Below are 15,052 nucleotides of genomic sequence, written 5' to 3' on the forward strand. Positions count from 1 at the left end.
CGGAATGAATGGCAATACTTTGGGAAATGATTCGAAACAAAACTGTTCATAAGAATGTGGGTCCGATTTTGAATGATAATTGAGATATGAACTGAAATAAAAGTGTCGCCACCAAGAGGAATACATTTCATTTTTGGAAGTAAATATTTTACTAAAGTAGGCACGAGCTACTTAGTAGTTAGTAAGTAAACCATCACGTTCCCTGACAATTATTGAATAGTAGTTTCGAGGCTTATACCTGTTAAAATGATTGCCGATTTAGTAATGTCTCGTGCCAAGTTCGCAAGTTTGCCAACAGGTGGTAGCACACGTGACAGGTACTTATCGAAGCGTCACACCTACTGTGTTGTGAGGTGCACTATGTGTGTTGCGAAATACGTGCACATTTGTGAGCTGCTGTTATCTGTGTTGTTTCCGAGGCATTTTACACAAAGTTGCCGTAAAATGGACCTACATACAAGAATGAGGAGTATGTAGACATGGCGTTTGTGAACGTGAAACCAAACAATCTATGAAAAAACTGGAAGAAATAATTGCCCTGGTGCAATAAAAGTCCTACTACAGGAACTAAACAAATACGACAAATACGACAATACAAATACAACTACACATCTCAGTATTCCACGTACCAAAATTCAGAAAATTAAATCCCCACGTTAAGCGGGTTTGCATATCCAGGCTCCTAACTATGAAAAATTTTACGCTCACTCCAACCTCAATCATTTCACGAATTCAACCTGTTTTACGTATGTTATTAGGACATAATATTGATTGTGATTTATTCTAAAAACACTTTTATACATTGCAAGAGCTGTAACGTCCAAATATTTACTGAGAACTCATAGTCGTATCGGAATAAACAAAAGAGAGTATGGAACAGTAAACTGCTTTCATAAAAGGCAAAAGAAGATGTGCAAAGGCATACAAAGCGGTCGAGTGGTTTGGGTCGATATACTACCACTCACATGTTTGTGTGTTCAAACCTGGTAGCAAGTTGTTTCTTTTTTAAGTGTCTTCCTATTTTCATCCGGAGGCTGAAAATATTTCTTTGAGTAACTCATTGAAAACTTCTTTTGTTTCAAATTCGATTAGAACGGAACATTATATGAATTGCGAATTTTAAATCCATAGCTTAAAAAAAATGAAGTATACTCACTACTCCATTATCCTCTAATTTGTAACGAAAAACTATTTATAAACAATGGTGACTTCAGAAAATTATATACGAGGGAATTTCAATATGCGGGTGGAGGGCAAACATTGGTAGTCCACATTGAGCACGATCGAATATATGGTCCTGAAGGCGGAAATTTCTTAGCTCGAGAGGAGTCTCAAATTCTCCCTCAGATCACGTCCTGAAAGCATCATTGCTTAAAAGCTTTTCGTAACAAATATAATATTACACTTGTTTCTTGTTCTACATTTAGAATTGGTAAAATCATAACTTATAGAGGATTATAATAAAAGCATAAAAATTACAATACCAATCATGTATAAATTATCCTGTAAGTTACCAACTTTGGGTCAGATTAAAACTCAAATATTTGTTTTCAGATTGCACTTAGAAGTAAGTCCTATTTATATAATCCTGATTGGAAAGCCATGTATAACTCTAATTAATTAATCAATATTTATACGAATATTTTTTTATTTTACTATTTTTACTATTCAATATTATATACACTTCATTTCCAAAATCAAAATCTCGAAAATGTATATTGTACGAGTGCAGATTCGGAAATAAATGATTATTTATCATATATATTGGTCTCTATTCGAAATTCTATTTAATCGAATCCGACAAGAACACAGACAGAAACATTGAGAACAGGTGAAAAAAACAGATAAAAAAGTTCTGTAGCCGGCGGAGATTCGAACTTAGTTCGAATGGTGCTTTATAAGCCGAACGTCTTGGACCACTCGGCTATGGTAACAACTAGTGATTTTAGCAAAGGCTTCGAGTAGTAGTTCTTATTACAGTATAACATATTCTATTGCCTAAAATTTAAACCTAATTTACTTTGATATAATATATCTATTAATTTGTTTCATGAACACGTTTTCGTTACTTTGATGAATGATGTATGTTGTTGATATAGATTCTATTACACGTTCATTCGTAAATATTATAGAAAGTATCAGGGTTATTTATGATCTTTTATGGAAATTGACTGGCGCATGCGCAGTCCACAGACAGTTCAATAGGACTCGGGAAGACCCTAAAGCGACTCTTATCACATGGTACCAAGACAAATTTTCCATAAACCTGTAATGTGGCATGGTCGGTGAAATTCTTTATGGCTCCATTACCGTTCATGAATGTATGAATGTTCAGCGGTACGTTAATCCGTTACAAAATGATTTGACAGATTAGTTAGACATGTTCCTTTGTATAGGAAGCGGAAGCTCATCTTGCAGCATGACGGAGCACCGGCTCATGCTAGTCTGTTGATCATTGAACATCTGGGTTTTATGTACCCTAATCAATGATTTGGTCATGGTGTTCTAGTTACTTGGTCACCTTGTTCTCCTGACCTTGTCCCTCTTGATTTCTGTTTATTAATGGAGGAAACAGGAATTTTATTGGAAAAGGGCGAATACAAGAGATAAACTGCAAGTTCGCATTATGAATGCTGTTGATTGAATTTGCGAACATCATCAGGAACTTCGTAGTTCAACAAGAGGTGTCCTCCGAAGCGCTCAGAAATGCTATGTTAAAGGCAACATTTTCAGAATCTGCTGTGACCTGATATGACCTTTTCACCTCCCTACAATCTTTCGTGTCAGTACTGACCTCGAATACGCGACAAAACGTACTAGCGACAAAACGTACCACCGACAAAACGTACTACTTACCCTGAGGGCTGCTCGTGAAGGGTTTTCTAAAAACACTTTAAATAATGACAAGCGACAAAACGTACCACTTGCCTGGAGGGCTATTTACGAAAAGTCTTCCAATCAGCCATCAAATAATGACAGGCGGCAAAACGTACCACTTGATAGGACGGTATATATATCGGCCAAAATAAGGTTAAAAGTTGAACAGCTTGGTGCTGAGAAAAGTACCGATGGAAGACCAAGACTAAGACTAAGACCATGCCTGCAAGATTCTCGCAACACCAAGACCATACCTGCAAGATTCTCGCCAGACCAAGACCAGCAAGAATCTTGCATATGCAATATTTGAATATTTGCTTATTCCCATCAGACTTTATCCAGGCTTTGGACCAGGGACGGATAGGCATTATTAGAGGGGCGCGGGCGCTTTTTCCCACAAGGGCCACCAGGATCTCAATGTCACAAATCAATTGCACAGTTTTCGTTCTACAGTAAGTCAATAGTATTAACAATTGACAATTCAAACCTGATATTCTTTCATCTGTATATTATACTGAATTGTTCAAAATATTATATGAAGTTCAAGGAGAACGTATACTATATTACAAAATTAGCAGATGTTTTAGTGTACTAGTTTTTGATGCTATTGTATCTATTACTTTTGCATTCAAAATATTTTTTAATAAATCTTTTTCAATAGACATCAACAAAATGTTTTCAAATGTTCCTGAGACATGGTACTCGTTAGCCTATTTTTAATGTATTTCAGTTTATTTCAATTTTGAAAAATTTCTTTCACATGTTACCTGAGTTACGGGTAAAGTCAATAAAAATTTGTATGCTGGAAACCTGGATAAGTATTACTGCACAGATTACAATTCTGCAAAATTAAAAAGCAGCACGTTGGACAATTTTGCAACACGTTTTGCATTCGCTTTCCTTGTAAACAAATGTATTTTCTCCTAATTCTGAATCACTTGCACCATCAGCATAGTCATTTTTCCTCGGTTGTGCTCGTCATCAAGACTGACTTTCAAGGATATCCACGTTCTTCAAAAGTCCAAGAGAATACATTTATAGTATCCTTGGAAACTTCTTAACTGAAGTTTTTCAGAAAATATGTAAGTTTATCGAAAGGCACGTCTGGAAGTTCTGTTACTTGGTTGAAGTGGCTAGGGTCCAAATAATCCATAAAGTACATTGCTTCTTGAATCTTGAAGAAATACTCAAAACTACCATGTCCAATATTGTGTTGAATGCTTCGATGCAGTACCTGGTCATTGGATAGAAGCAGCTTCATCTTCATATTCACAGAAAAAATCTTTGTCCATCTTTGAAGGCGAATTGCCGACAGGTCAATAGAAAAAAAGAAATCACATTCTAAGTCTTCAAATTTGTTATTGGCCCATTCTGAAAAGCTTAATGCTGCATTCTTAACGGATTCAAAATCATCTCCCTACTCTTTCAGTTGGAACAGAGTAGTCTGCACCATCCGATAGGACTACACTGGCAGCACCCTCTATTTGGAGATAGTTTGACGAAGAGGTCGTCACTTGAAATATCTTAGTTTGACGGAGAGGTCGTCACTTGAAATATCTTAAGGAACATTTCTGCTGTCCGAATTGTTTTGAACTTGAGAAGATCTTTTATATATCCTTTCGCTTTACACCTAGCTTTTGCTTTGATATTTTCTGTAGAAGCAATTTTCTTAATTGTTATGGTCAACTCTATATACAAAGCACTTTTTGGGTTCGAAAAATGACCAAACTTTTTCTGAAAAACAGTATTTTCTACCATCTTGTTTCCGCAATAACTGTAAGACGCCTTTGTTAGCATTTGATCTTCCAAATGTACATTCGCTGATAAGACTCACGCGTAAATATCGCACAGTCATTCAGCAGAACAATGACACAGAATCAATACCATTTTTTGTCAGATCACATATGACATGATTGAGTATGTGAGCGTAACACCACACGTGTAACTGAGTTTCTTAGTAGTTAAGCGGTTAGCGTATGCGCCTTTGTCGTGGGAGACCTTGGTTCGATTCCTTGCGAGAGCTCATGTGCTTCGGATTTCCCGTAATCAGTATGTCCCGTCTCACATAGCCTCACTGCTAAAAGGGCCGTTAAACTCAAAATCAACTGAATCACACGTGTAACTGAGCATAGGTGAATTGAAAAAATCCGAATATTGTCCTTGCATGTTACTTCAGCCATCGGTTCAATTTCAAATACACTTCTTAATATTAAGGTTCAACTTCTGCAGAATTTCCAGCAGTAAACTGCAAAGACACTGGCCTGTGGTAGATATGCATTTTACAATGACAACGATACTTTGTTTAACAACCATTTTAACAACATACCGTAAAACAACAGAGCACTGGCCTGAAACTACTATATCTTGAGTAGTGTCTAATAGAACAGAAAATATTGAAGCTTGAGAGACTTCTTTCGAAATATATTCTCTGATAAGTGTGCTGATAGCATTCAAAACATAATTCACCGTGTTTAGTAAAAGTTATGCGACCACCATCCTGCTTACTTCCTCGTATATGACTCTTCTCGGTGACCTTATCTAAATTACTTTTAAGCGGAAGATCAAATTTGCTTAAGAAAAGAATAATATCCAAAAAGTTTCCCTGATCTATAGCTCTGTCTTTCAGTTTATAGACTGCTACATTTCCTCTGTAAATGAGCCCTCTTTTACCAATGAGTTTCTGTCTTTGACAACTCGATACATTGCCCGTCTGTTCTTCTCAACCCTATACTGCCGTTGTTTTACCTGTTCATGAGGAAGTAGTTTCTTAACGTGAAGTAGTACGTTTTGTCGCGGATTAAATATCCTAAATGTTTTAATTAGTCCATGACAGGTTGTAATTTATATAAGTGGTACGTTTTGTCGTGGAATAAATATCAGAAATGCTTTAATTAATCCATGATAGGTTGTCATTTATGACAGGTCATCAAAAGTGGTACGTTTTGTCGCGAAAATTCAAGTGGTACGTTTTGTCGCTGGTACGTTTTGTCGGGACACCCTGACCTCATGTGTTAGCATTGTATTTTTCGCCATTAAATACTTGCTTAATTACTTATTATTATTATTATTATTATTATTATTATTATTATTATTATTATTATTATTATTATTATTATTATTATTATTATTATCAGGGACATATGCAGGGATCCAGGGGGGCAATCGCCACCCCTCAGAAAAGGAAACGTTCTTATTTTATATATAAATAAAGCCCATCCCAGAGTTTGGAGCTCTTATAAGTAGCTCTAAGTAGTAGTATTAAAACCCACCGCCCCTCTCCCCAAAAGCCCGTCCTGGATCCGCCCCTGTAAACAAGCTAGCTCCCAGAAACAGACGTTAGAACAGAGCGGCCATATTCGTACACTAACTCATTTTATGTAGACTAGGGAACAACAATTTTTTTTTCATTGATTCGAAACGGCATATTCTGTTAGTAGCGTTGAATCCTAACAGAAGTTTTCAAATTTTCTTATTTACCGAGGGTGAATATACACACATTTCAATCTTGAATTGCAGAAACATATGTTAGAATACTTAGAAAATTATGAACACTATATGAAATTTGTATATAATTTTATTTTTCAAAATCACGAAAGAAAAGTTAGAATTCATCATTTAGAAATTCGATATATAAATCAACGCGGCTGTGTTATATATTGGGGACAATTATTAATATGGAGTAAAGAAATTTCATTTAGTCTATTCCATTAGTTACCATTGTGAAGTATTGCGTTTGGCATACTGAAGTCACATAAAATGCATCCAAGTTAACATCACTTTATTGTTGTGATATCTTCATGGTCACTTTCTTAAATAAAATGTATGTGCAGCCAGGAGGAAATCGGGCAGAGTTTCTCTTCGGAAATTCTATCCCATTGTTGACATCGGTTTCATGTGATTAGGGACATTTTTCACTTTCCATGGAACTCTATGGAAGGAAGTGATTCTCAGTCGATTTTTCATCCTTTTAATAAGAAAATGTAATTTTGCACAGCAGTGTCATCGATCAAATGTAACAGCTTTTGCACGAAGAAACGGTACTCTATCCGCACACACACACACACACACACACACACACATATATATATATATATATATATATATATATATATATATATATATATATATATATATATATATATATATATATATATATAGCAAGCAATCCGCAGCCAGGCTGCTGGGATATACTTATCTAGAGAAGGCATATATAATAAAGGGATTCGTTATTAATTTATAAAAAACAAGCATTGATTTGTAACTCGATCTTCTGGCGAACATGAAATAAAATCTTTAAGTTTTACGATGGCGATTATGCCGGCTAGGCTAAAGGAGATGGTGATGATGAGAAATGAATGAAATCGTGGAATGAAGACAGTAGGAGAAAACGGGAGAACCCCTAGGAAACTCACGAACACGGTGTTTGTCCACCACAAAGCTAACTTGGTGCGAGCTGAGATCGAACCAAGGATCCCATGTACCTGAGGTGAACGCTCTACCACTGTGGTCCCTTCTGACGAACAGACAACAGAACACTGATGACGGAAAAACATGAAACTTGATTAAAGAGTCTGTGCATTTGCAGGTACTATACCCTTGAATCCATAGTTATAGTGCTGCCAAAATGTCTCGAGCCGTGGCAAATATGCGAACTCAAGCTCACACCCACGGTTGAGCCAATAAGGGTTCAGCTGTTACTAAGCGAGAGAGCCTTAGCCAAAGGGAGTGGAATTCCCTCAGCCGATAGCAGCGCTCGGAACGGAAGACTAGGTGTCAAGTCAATGTGGTATATCTATAGTGTCAGCATTAAGTTACCAGCTATGGACTAGTATTCTCTGAAACACTATTGTTGAAAGTAAACGATAATGCTTACTAAATTTGTTTTCTTGTTTCAAAGTACTCTCAATTCAATCCTTACATTAGTAGAAGAAATTCAGAATATTTTTCTCAATAGTAGAATCATGGGTTCTATTCCAGTATATGGCACTTTGTGGTAAACGGGGGGTGGAGCTTCATTTTCTTCTTGAACTGCTTATGTTCACTTATCTGTGATTTTTTTTTCAGCGTACACCCCATACTGTTCCGTATGTAATAATCAAAGATTGTTAGATCATGATATCTTGCAAAAAGTTCTTTAACTCAGGAGTTGACAATCCGCAGTACATCACATGCTACTTGCTATGTGCAAAATCTAGAAAGTGCAACTCCAACTTAATGTAAATCGTTCAAGTTCATTATGTCATTTTGACATTGTATTGGAAGTAGGTTCTCTTTTAAATACTCACTTTTAAAATAAAAACTTTTTTCTTTTACCTGCTTCACTCATGCTATAATAAAAGAGACAGAAAAGATATACTGTTTCATTTTTATAATAATTTCGAAAGATGAGCTTTTAGTATGATAAATAGATGTTATCGTGTTACTTTTTGCTTACTAAACAAGCTTTAGGGATTTGTTTTCTAAAATAAAATACAAGTTGTGTTTTAAAAAACATATCCTATTTTACTGTTCGTTGACACAAACTTTTAACCAGTTTTTTTCCCGCAAAAGTACTCCCCTTTACTATCGAAATACCGTTGCCAGCTTTGCTTCCAGTTTTGAAACGTAGTTTCTTCAATATAGTCTGGCAACATTGTCTTATCAAAGTGGTTTTCAATTTGGAAAAGAGGAACAAGTTTGCCGAGGCTAAGTCAGCTGATTAAGGTGGATGGTGTACAACGCTTGTGCAATATTTTGCGAAACTTCTATTAGGAAAGATAGATACGTGAGCTGCTCATTGTCATGGTGAAACATTCACAACTGATTCGTCCACAATTTAGCTCTCTTCGTTCGCACAACATCTCTCAAACTTGTTAGAATTTTTTGGTACATATTCTTGTTTACCGTTTGACTCCTTGGTAAAATTTATGGTACACAATGGATTTTCAATGAAAAAACCAAGCATCATCACCATGATATTTGACCATCTCAGTTGCACTTTTGGGGGTTTAGGATATCCTTTTAACCACTCACTAAGAAGACTGCATTTTCGTTTCCACACCTTATCCACACTGCCACGTCTCATCTTCTGTTATGATCTTCTTGAAAAAGGTTCGTTGTCATTTACTTTGACAAGGAGTTCCTAATTGACCCTAACTCGAAACTCATTTGATCGTGGGGGCGCGGTGGCTCAGTGGTAGAGCGTTCACCTCCGGTGCTTGGGGTCCCTGGTTCGATCCCAGCTCGCGCCGTGTGGACTTTGTGGTGGGCAAATACCGTGCTCGTGGGTTTTCTCGGGGTTCTCCCGTTTCCTCCCACTTTCTTCATTCACTCATTTCTCATTATCACCGTCTCCTTTAGCCTAACCGGCATAACCGCGGGACGTTAAACTTAAAGAATCATTTCATTTTTTTCATTTGACCGTCTGTCAACAAGCGCGGAACGCATTTTGCTCTGTCGGGATACGTTTGAAGATTTTCATTAAAGTTCTGATGGCGAGATCAAACATATGCCCACTTTATCAACAGCTTCATGGACAGTTGAATGACAATTTTTATGAATCACAGCTCGAAGTTTTTCAATATGAAAGGTCGTTCTGTCCTTGGAGCTTCAGCAAGCGAAGTCTTGTCGTTCTTAAAGAGCTTCAACCAATAATAACGCGGCTCTTCCAATCATCCTTGTGTGCTTGGTTAAACATTCGAAATAATTTTGTAGAAGTTTTTCGAAGTCGTGCACAAAATTGCACGCACATACATTGTTCTTTTAACTCCATCATTGTTGTTTTCTCACTAATCCGACGACGAAGAGCTTGTCCACGAACTCATGGCAATGGCTGGAGCTCGACAGCTAACGCGTAGACCAGAACTCGGCAAAAGGCACTTTCTAAGATATGTCGTTAAGTGAGCAGGTAGCCACAGCACATAACTGGAGCTATTGTAGTGCTATTAACAAAACTTGTTTTTTTTTTCTATTAATATTTTTTGAACAGATCTACTTAGCAGTTTGCAAGTGCTACTTAGAAAGTAGGTATTGGGTTTTTCTATCTCTACTTGAGCACTTGAATAAAGAGTTGAAAAAGACTCATAAAATGCTTCGGGTGGAGTGTTGTGTTGCATGGGGCCGAAACATGGGCACTACGCAAAAATGATGAAAAACAACTCAAAACTTTGGAAATGTGGGTATGGAGGAGCCCTAACAGCACAAGATGTGCTAGGTATGTGCCATTTAGGTGTCTCAGCTACTTTTTAGGTACCCGGCACTTGGCACATATGATATTCATGTGCTAAGTATGTACTTCAGCTACCTACAGTTTTAGGTACTTGTTACACCTAATTGATATTTGCAACTATGTACCACAAGTATAGCATTTATATAACTGGCTAGGTTTCGCACTCTAACAGTCATTTGTTTTTATGTCGTCATTTGGGACATATATCTGTCATGTTGTAAGTACGTCCTTTAGGTACATACTGTTTCAGATACCCTAAAAGCACAAGATGTGCTACGCATGAGCCATTTAGGTGTTCTAAATTCATCTCCCAAATTTGATGCATTTGTTGCTTCTTCTTCTAAGCGATTGTGTACCAGAAGCAACAAACGCACCAACTTTATTAGATGGGCAACTGTCGCCGATCATTTGAAAGTGCATATGGAAGAACCATGAAATAAAGTAAATAGACACTCGTCATTTTGTTATAAAGTTACATGGCGAGCAGATTTTATCTGAACCCAAATGGTTATCGTCGAATATACGCGGCTGAAAGGAGCACTCTGATTAGCAAAATTCAAAAGACCTCAACAATTTATCCCTCTACAAGCGACGTTCTCTTTATCGCCTCCATGACCAAAGCGGAAGAGCACGCGGCTAGTAATCCAAAAGTTGGTGGTTCGCTCCCACCCTGGGGTATATTTCTTTTTATTTGTTTAAAGTGTTGTTTAGACTCACTTTAATGTAAAAAAAAACATTAGGTATATAGGCGATTTGACATATTTTGGGGGAGTAATTTTGTGGTTCATTGACGCTTACGGCATGGGGAACATACCTAGAACATACTAGGCACGTTTCCCATGTGCATGTCAGGCATGTGCCTAGGGGAGGACATTGACTGTGACTATCACTTGCCATCCATGTGATTTCTCTCTCAGAGGTACATAAGGTACATATTGGACACGATGATGATAGGCATATGCCTGCTATATAATTGTGCTGTTAGGGAGAGTGGAGAGAACTGGGTCGAGTGGAAAACGAATGAGAGAGTGTTAGAAATGGTGGCGGAGAAAAGAACAGTTAAGAAGAGAAACAGAAACTGGTTAAGAAGGAACTGTATCATGAAGGACGTGCTAGAGGATATGGTGACAGGAAAGAGAGAGAGGGGACTAAGGAAACTACAATTAATGGACGATACCAAAACAGGAAAATCGTACGTGAAGACGGAAGAGGTTAGCTGAAGACAGCGGAACATGGATACTCCTCAGTTGCAGCAAGTGACCTGCCAATAATGGCAGAATACCTATGATGATGATGATGATTATGACTTTAGTACTTATTTTCCAACCAACGTTGTCATGTGTTAATCAAGGAATTCTGCAAGGAATTCTCTTGTAGCGACGGAAAAGCTAAAGGTACTTTCGCCAAAAGTGTAGAAAGCACTTCTAATATTTTTACCTTTTAAATGGCACTATTTAATTTCCTGCAAACTAAATAGTGCGACGATATTTCCAACTCACATGTAACAGTCCATAGTGTTTTGAATTGCATGTTGTCTTTTTTACCAGTATTTGTTCAATATGATAATTTATGACCTGTTTAAGCTCCACTTCTTTCTGTTTCTCTTTTATCTTATGTTGCTGTGTTACTTAACCAACAACCAAAAGTGCACATTTTTTTATTATTTGTTTTTATTGATTATTTTCACCAGGGCTCCATCCCGGAGCGATTCGCTTGCCCTGGAACCTTATATGAGTGCTGAGATGAGTCAATGGAATGTACCCCGGTAAGCGTCCGTTCCATAGATGTGTCTGCGTGTGTGTCCATGCGTGTTCGTTGGAAAAAAAAAGAAGACATGTTTAGTGTCTTATCCTGCTTTCGTCTGCTGTCAAAGTTGTACTGAATTAAGGTTTCTATAATATAAAGCTTTCACACACACACACACACACACATATATATATATATATATATATATATACATGGTTTTCATAAAGTCTGGACGGATTTAATTTGCTTATAATTTTCATAAAAATGCTCATAATGAAATCAAATAAAGTACAAACGGTAGCGAAAGGATTAAATTTTTAGTTGGCAACACTGTTAGATAAGCGGCAACTCTGAACACGTTGAGAGAGGGAGAGGGAGGACAAGGGTCAGTTTCTTACCAAATTCCATCCATTGTTGTTTTCATTGTTGTTTCAATGTTGACTGTTAAAAGTAAGTTGTAAGCTGTATTGGTGTGTGTGTGTCTTTTAAAGAAATAAATAAATGAAAAACTCCTCTGAGAAGACTATTTTTTTACCGTATCAAAGATGGCGTCGATGAAAGAGAAAGCGCAATGTGTTCTGTGGTACGCAGAGCTAAAATCACCAATTCTGGTGTGTCGAAAGTTCACCAAAGAGTTCAAAAAGCCGGCACCGACTGAGAGTGCAATTCGAAAGTGGCATGCTAAGTTCTTGGAGACAGGAAGCGTCCTGGACCGTCCTGTGGCGGACGGCGCTGGAACGCTGTGAGTGGATTCCAGCGCCGCCTACGCGAATGTGTGGACGTAAATGGCGCCCAGTTGGAGGTGTGGCGGTGAATGAACTGAGCTGGTGCAGATTACAGGTAAAAATTTAATCCTTCCGCTACCGTTTGCACTTTATTTGATTTCAATATGAGCATTTTTATGAAAATTATAAGCAAATTAAATCCAGACTTTATGAAAACCCTGTATATATATGTATATGTATATGTATATGTATATGTATATGTATATGTATATGTATATATTAGTCGTTTCGTTTCGGCACCATAGCAGAGCCTTCTTCAGAGGTAGGAGAAATCTTAGGAAAGCATTGTTACAGTGCCAAAACAGATTACGATTGTCTTAAATTCAGTATAACTTTGACTCAAAATGTAAAAAAAAAAAAAAAAAAAAAAAAAAAAAAAAACGCATGTTTAAAGAAACTTTTGTTCTTCTATTTTGTTGTGTGGTGGCTTTATCCTTTCCCTTAATTTCTCATTCTTCTGGTGTGATTTTTTTTCTGCTTTATCACAAAAGAAAAAAAAACTGCTTTTCTTTTGCTGTGGTGTATTACAAAATCAAACATTGGAATTTATATGTGTCATTTTTTTCTTTTTAATCAAATACTGTTTTTACCCACCTGTTTGAATATACAAGAATAATTTTAAAGATGATGTGTAATGAAATCAAGCTCCTAGTCTCCATTACCTAAAAGATGACAACATTATGTAATGGGCTTTACCTAAAATATGGCGATACATGTAATGAGAAAGTAGCAACACATGTAAGATTCTTTATCTAAAAGATAGCATTACATGTAATAAGTCTTACCTAAAATAAACAATGGCAATAGATGTAATTTGATTTTACTTAAAATATGGCAATACATGTAATGAGTCTTACCTAAAAAAGCAGTAGTAAATGTAATGGATTTTACCTAAAATATGACAATGAGTGTTATCTAAAAAAAAAGTGCTAATATGTGGTGGGTTTTGTCTTAAAATGGCAACATGTGTGATGAGTTTTACCTAAAAGATGGTAATACATGTATAACAGTTTATGAGTAGTTACAATAAATAGAGTTACATGCAAAAATAAGCAGGAAATAATCTTCAAGAATGATTCAAAGATAATTCGAAATTGAGCTAAGTGTAAGGTGGCATGCATAAGAAAGGTAATTATCACTGGAACTGCAGTGGCGTATGGCAAAATTTTACTTTGGGTGAGCAATCCTATGAAGCTTGTATGTATCCTATGTTTATTGTGAACCTAAAAAAACATTTAGCATTTGAATGAAAACCATTACTACAAATCAGTGGCGTATTTAGGGGGCTTCCGGGCTTGAGCTCCCCCGAAATCTTACTTACTATCGTAAAGTATATGAAATATCTTGCAGAATTTTCACATTTTCAGGCGAAGCTCCCCCGAAAGTTAACAAAGCCCCCCCCTCCGAAACAAAATCGTAAATACACCACTGCTACAACTAATACGTAAGACATTGGCTACTGCTGTTGCATTACTTCTAATATTACTCTACTAGTAGTACAATATTATAATTGCTACTACTGATATTAAAATAATAATAATACTTTTAAAAATATGCCTGAAACTAGAACTACTTAAAGTAGGCCTCAATCCTTTTGACTTTTTTTTTTTTTTTTTTTTTTTTTTTATACCAAAATCACTAATGATCTTATTATAGAAGTTCGGTTCTTTCTGTTGCTCCGAAGTAGATTCTTTTCAATAAAGATTAATGCTGAACTTTTAAGTCTGTCTTGACCTTTCGAACTACAAGCATACTTTTTTTTTATTCGCTTTCACGCAAAAACAAACAAACAAAAAAAAAACATAGTCTTGTCACTGATGTATTTGTAGCGGAAATGGATCAAATAAGCTGACACTTTCCCTACCTCTCCGTATGATTCCTGCAAATGATTTGACTAGGAAGAAGTTTCCTTACACTTCCTTTAGTCACCAGAAATGTATTTGATCATTAGTTGCAGCCGAAGAGCAAGAAAGTCAAACACATTAGGATAGAACTGTTTAACGAATTCCAGAACTAATTTCAGGGAACGTTGTTTTGTGTTCATCTCAATTAACTGAATTTATGAGTTCTATGAACCGTAGAGAATCTAATCTGTTGATAACCTTTTGAACGACTATATCAATAATTTCACAAAAGATATGTTTATGGGACATTTTACTGTCAAGATCGTCATGCAATCTTAACGTCTTTCTCTCTGGTTCACAAAAGTATTTTGCTTTCTGCACCGTCTTCTCCCAATATTCTTCAAATTTCACGTTTTTCTTGAAGATCACCTTTCAGTTCTTTTATTTTACTAATAAAATAACCAATGTCATAGGATTTCTTTTGCAAGATGGAAGACATCATATCAGTCAGATAAAAATTGCTTGAAAATATCTTCAATATAAGTTGAATCCGAAGACTTTTAGTGAAACTAAAATCCTACAAGCAGGAATTA

The 15,052-nt window shown here is 36.4% G+C and overlaps 1 protein-coding gene across 6 annotated transcripts in view; it reads left to right on the forward strand.

The window, feature by feature from the left end:
* The window catches only part of Hk (potassium voltage-gated channel subfamily A regulatory beta subunit hyperkinetic), a 708,165-nt gene that overhangs the window by 392,480 nt on the left and 300,633 nt on the right, over positions 1 to 15,052 (forward strand). For 2 of the 6 annotated variants that reach the window (XM_081737032.1, XM_081737033.1), the window contains exon 3: positions 11,775 to 11,849. The exons of the other annotated variants lie outside the window; for them this stretch is intronic. In XM_081737032.1, coding sequence (XP_081593158.1) covers positions 11,775 to 11,849 — 75 coding nt within the window. The remainder of the gene's footprint in view (positions 1 to 11,774; positions 11,850 to 15,052) is intronic. 6 annotated transcript variants of the gene reach the window in all.

Source organism: Thermobia domestica, chromosome 13, assembly GCF_964235325.1.
Source record: "Thermobia domestica chromosome 13, izTheDome1.hap1.1, whole genome shotgun sequence".
In the NCBI taxonomy this organism is placed as follows: domain Eukaryota; kingdom Metazoa; phylum Arthropoda; class Insecta; order Zygentoma; family Lepismatidae; genus Thermobia; species Thermobia domestica.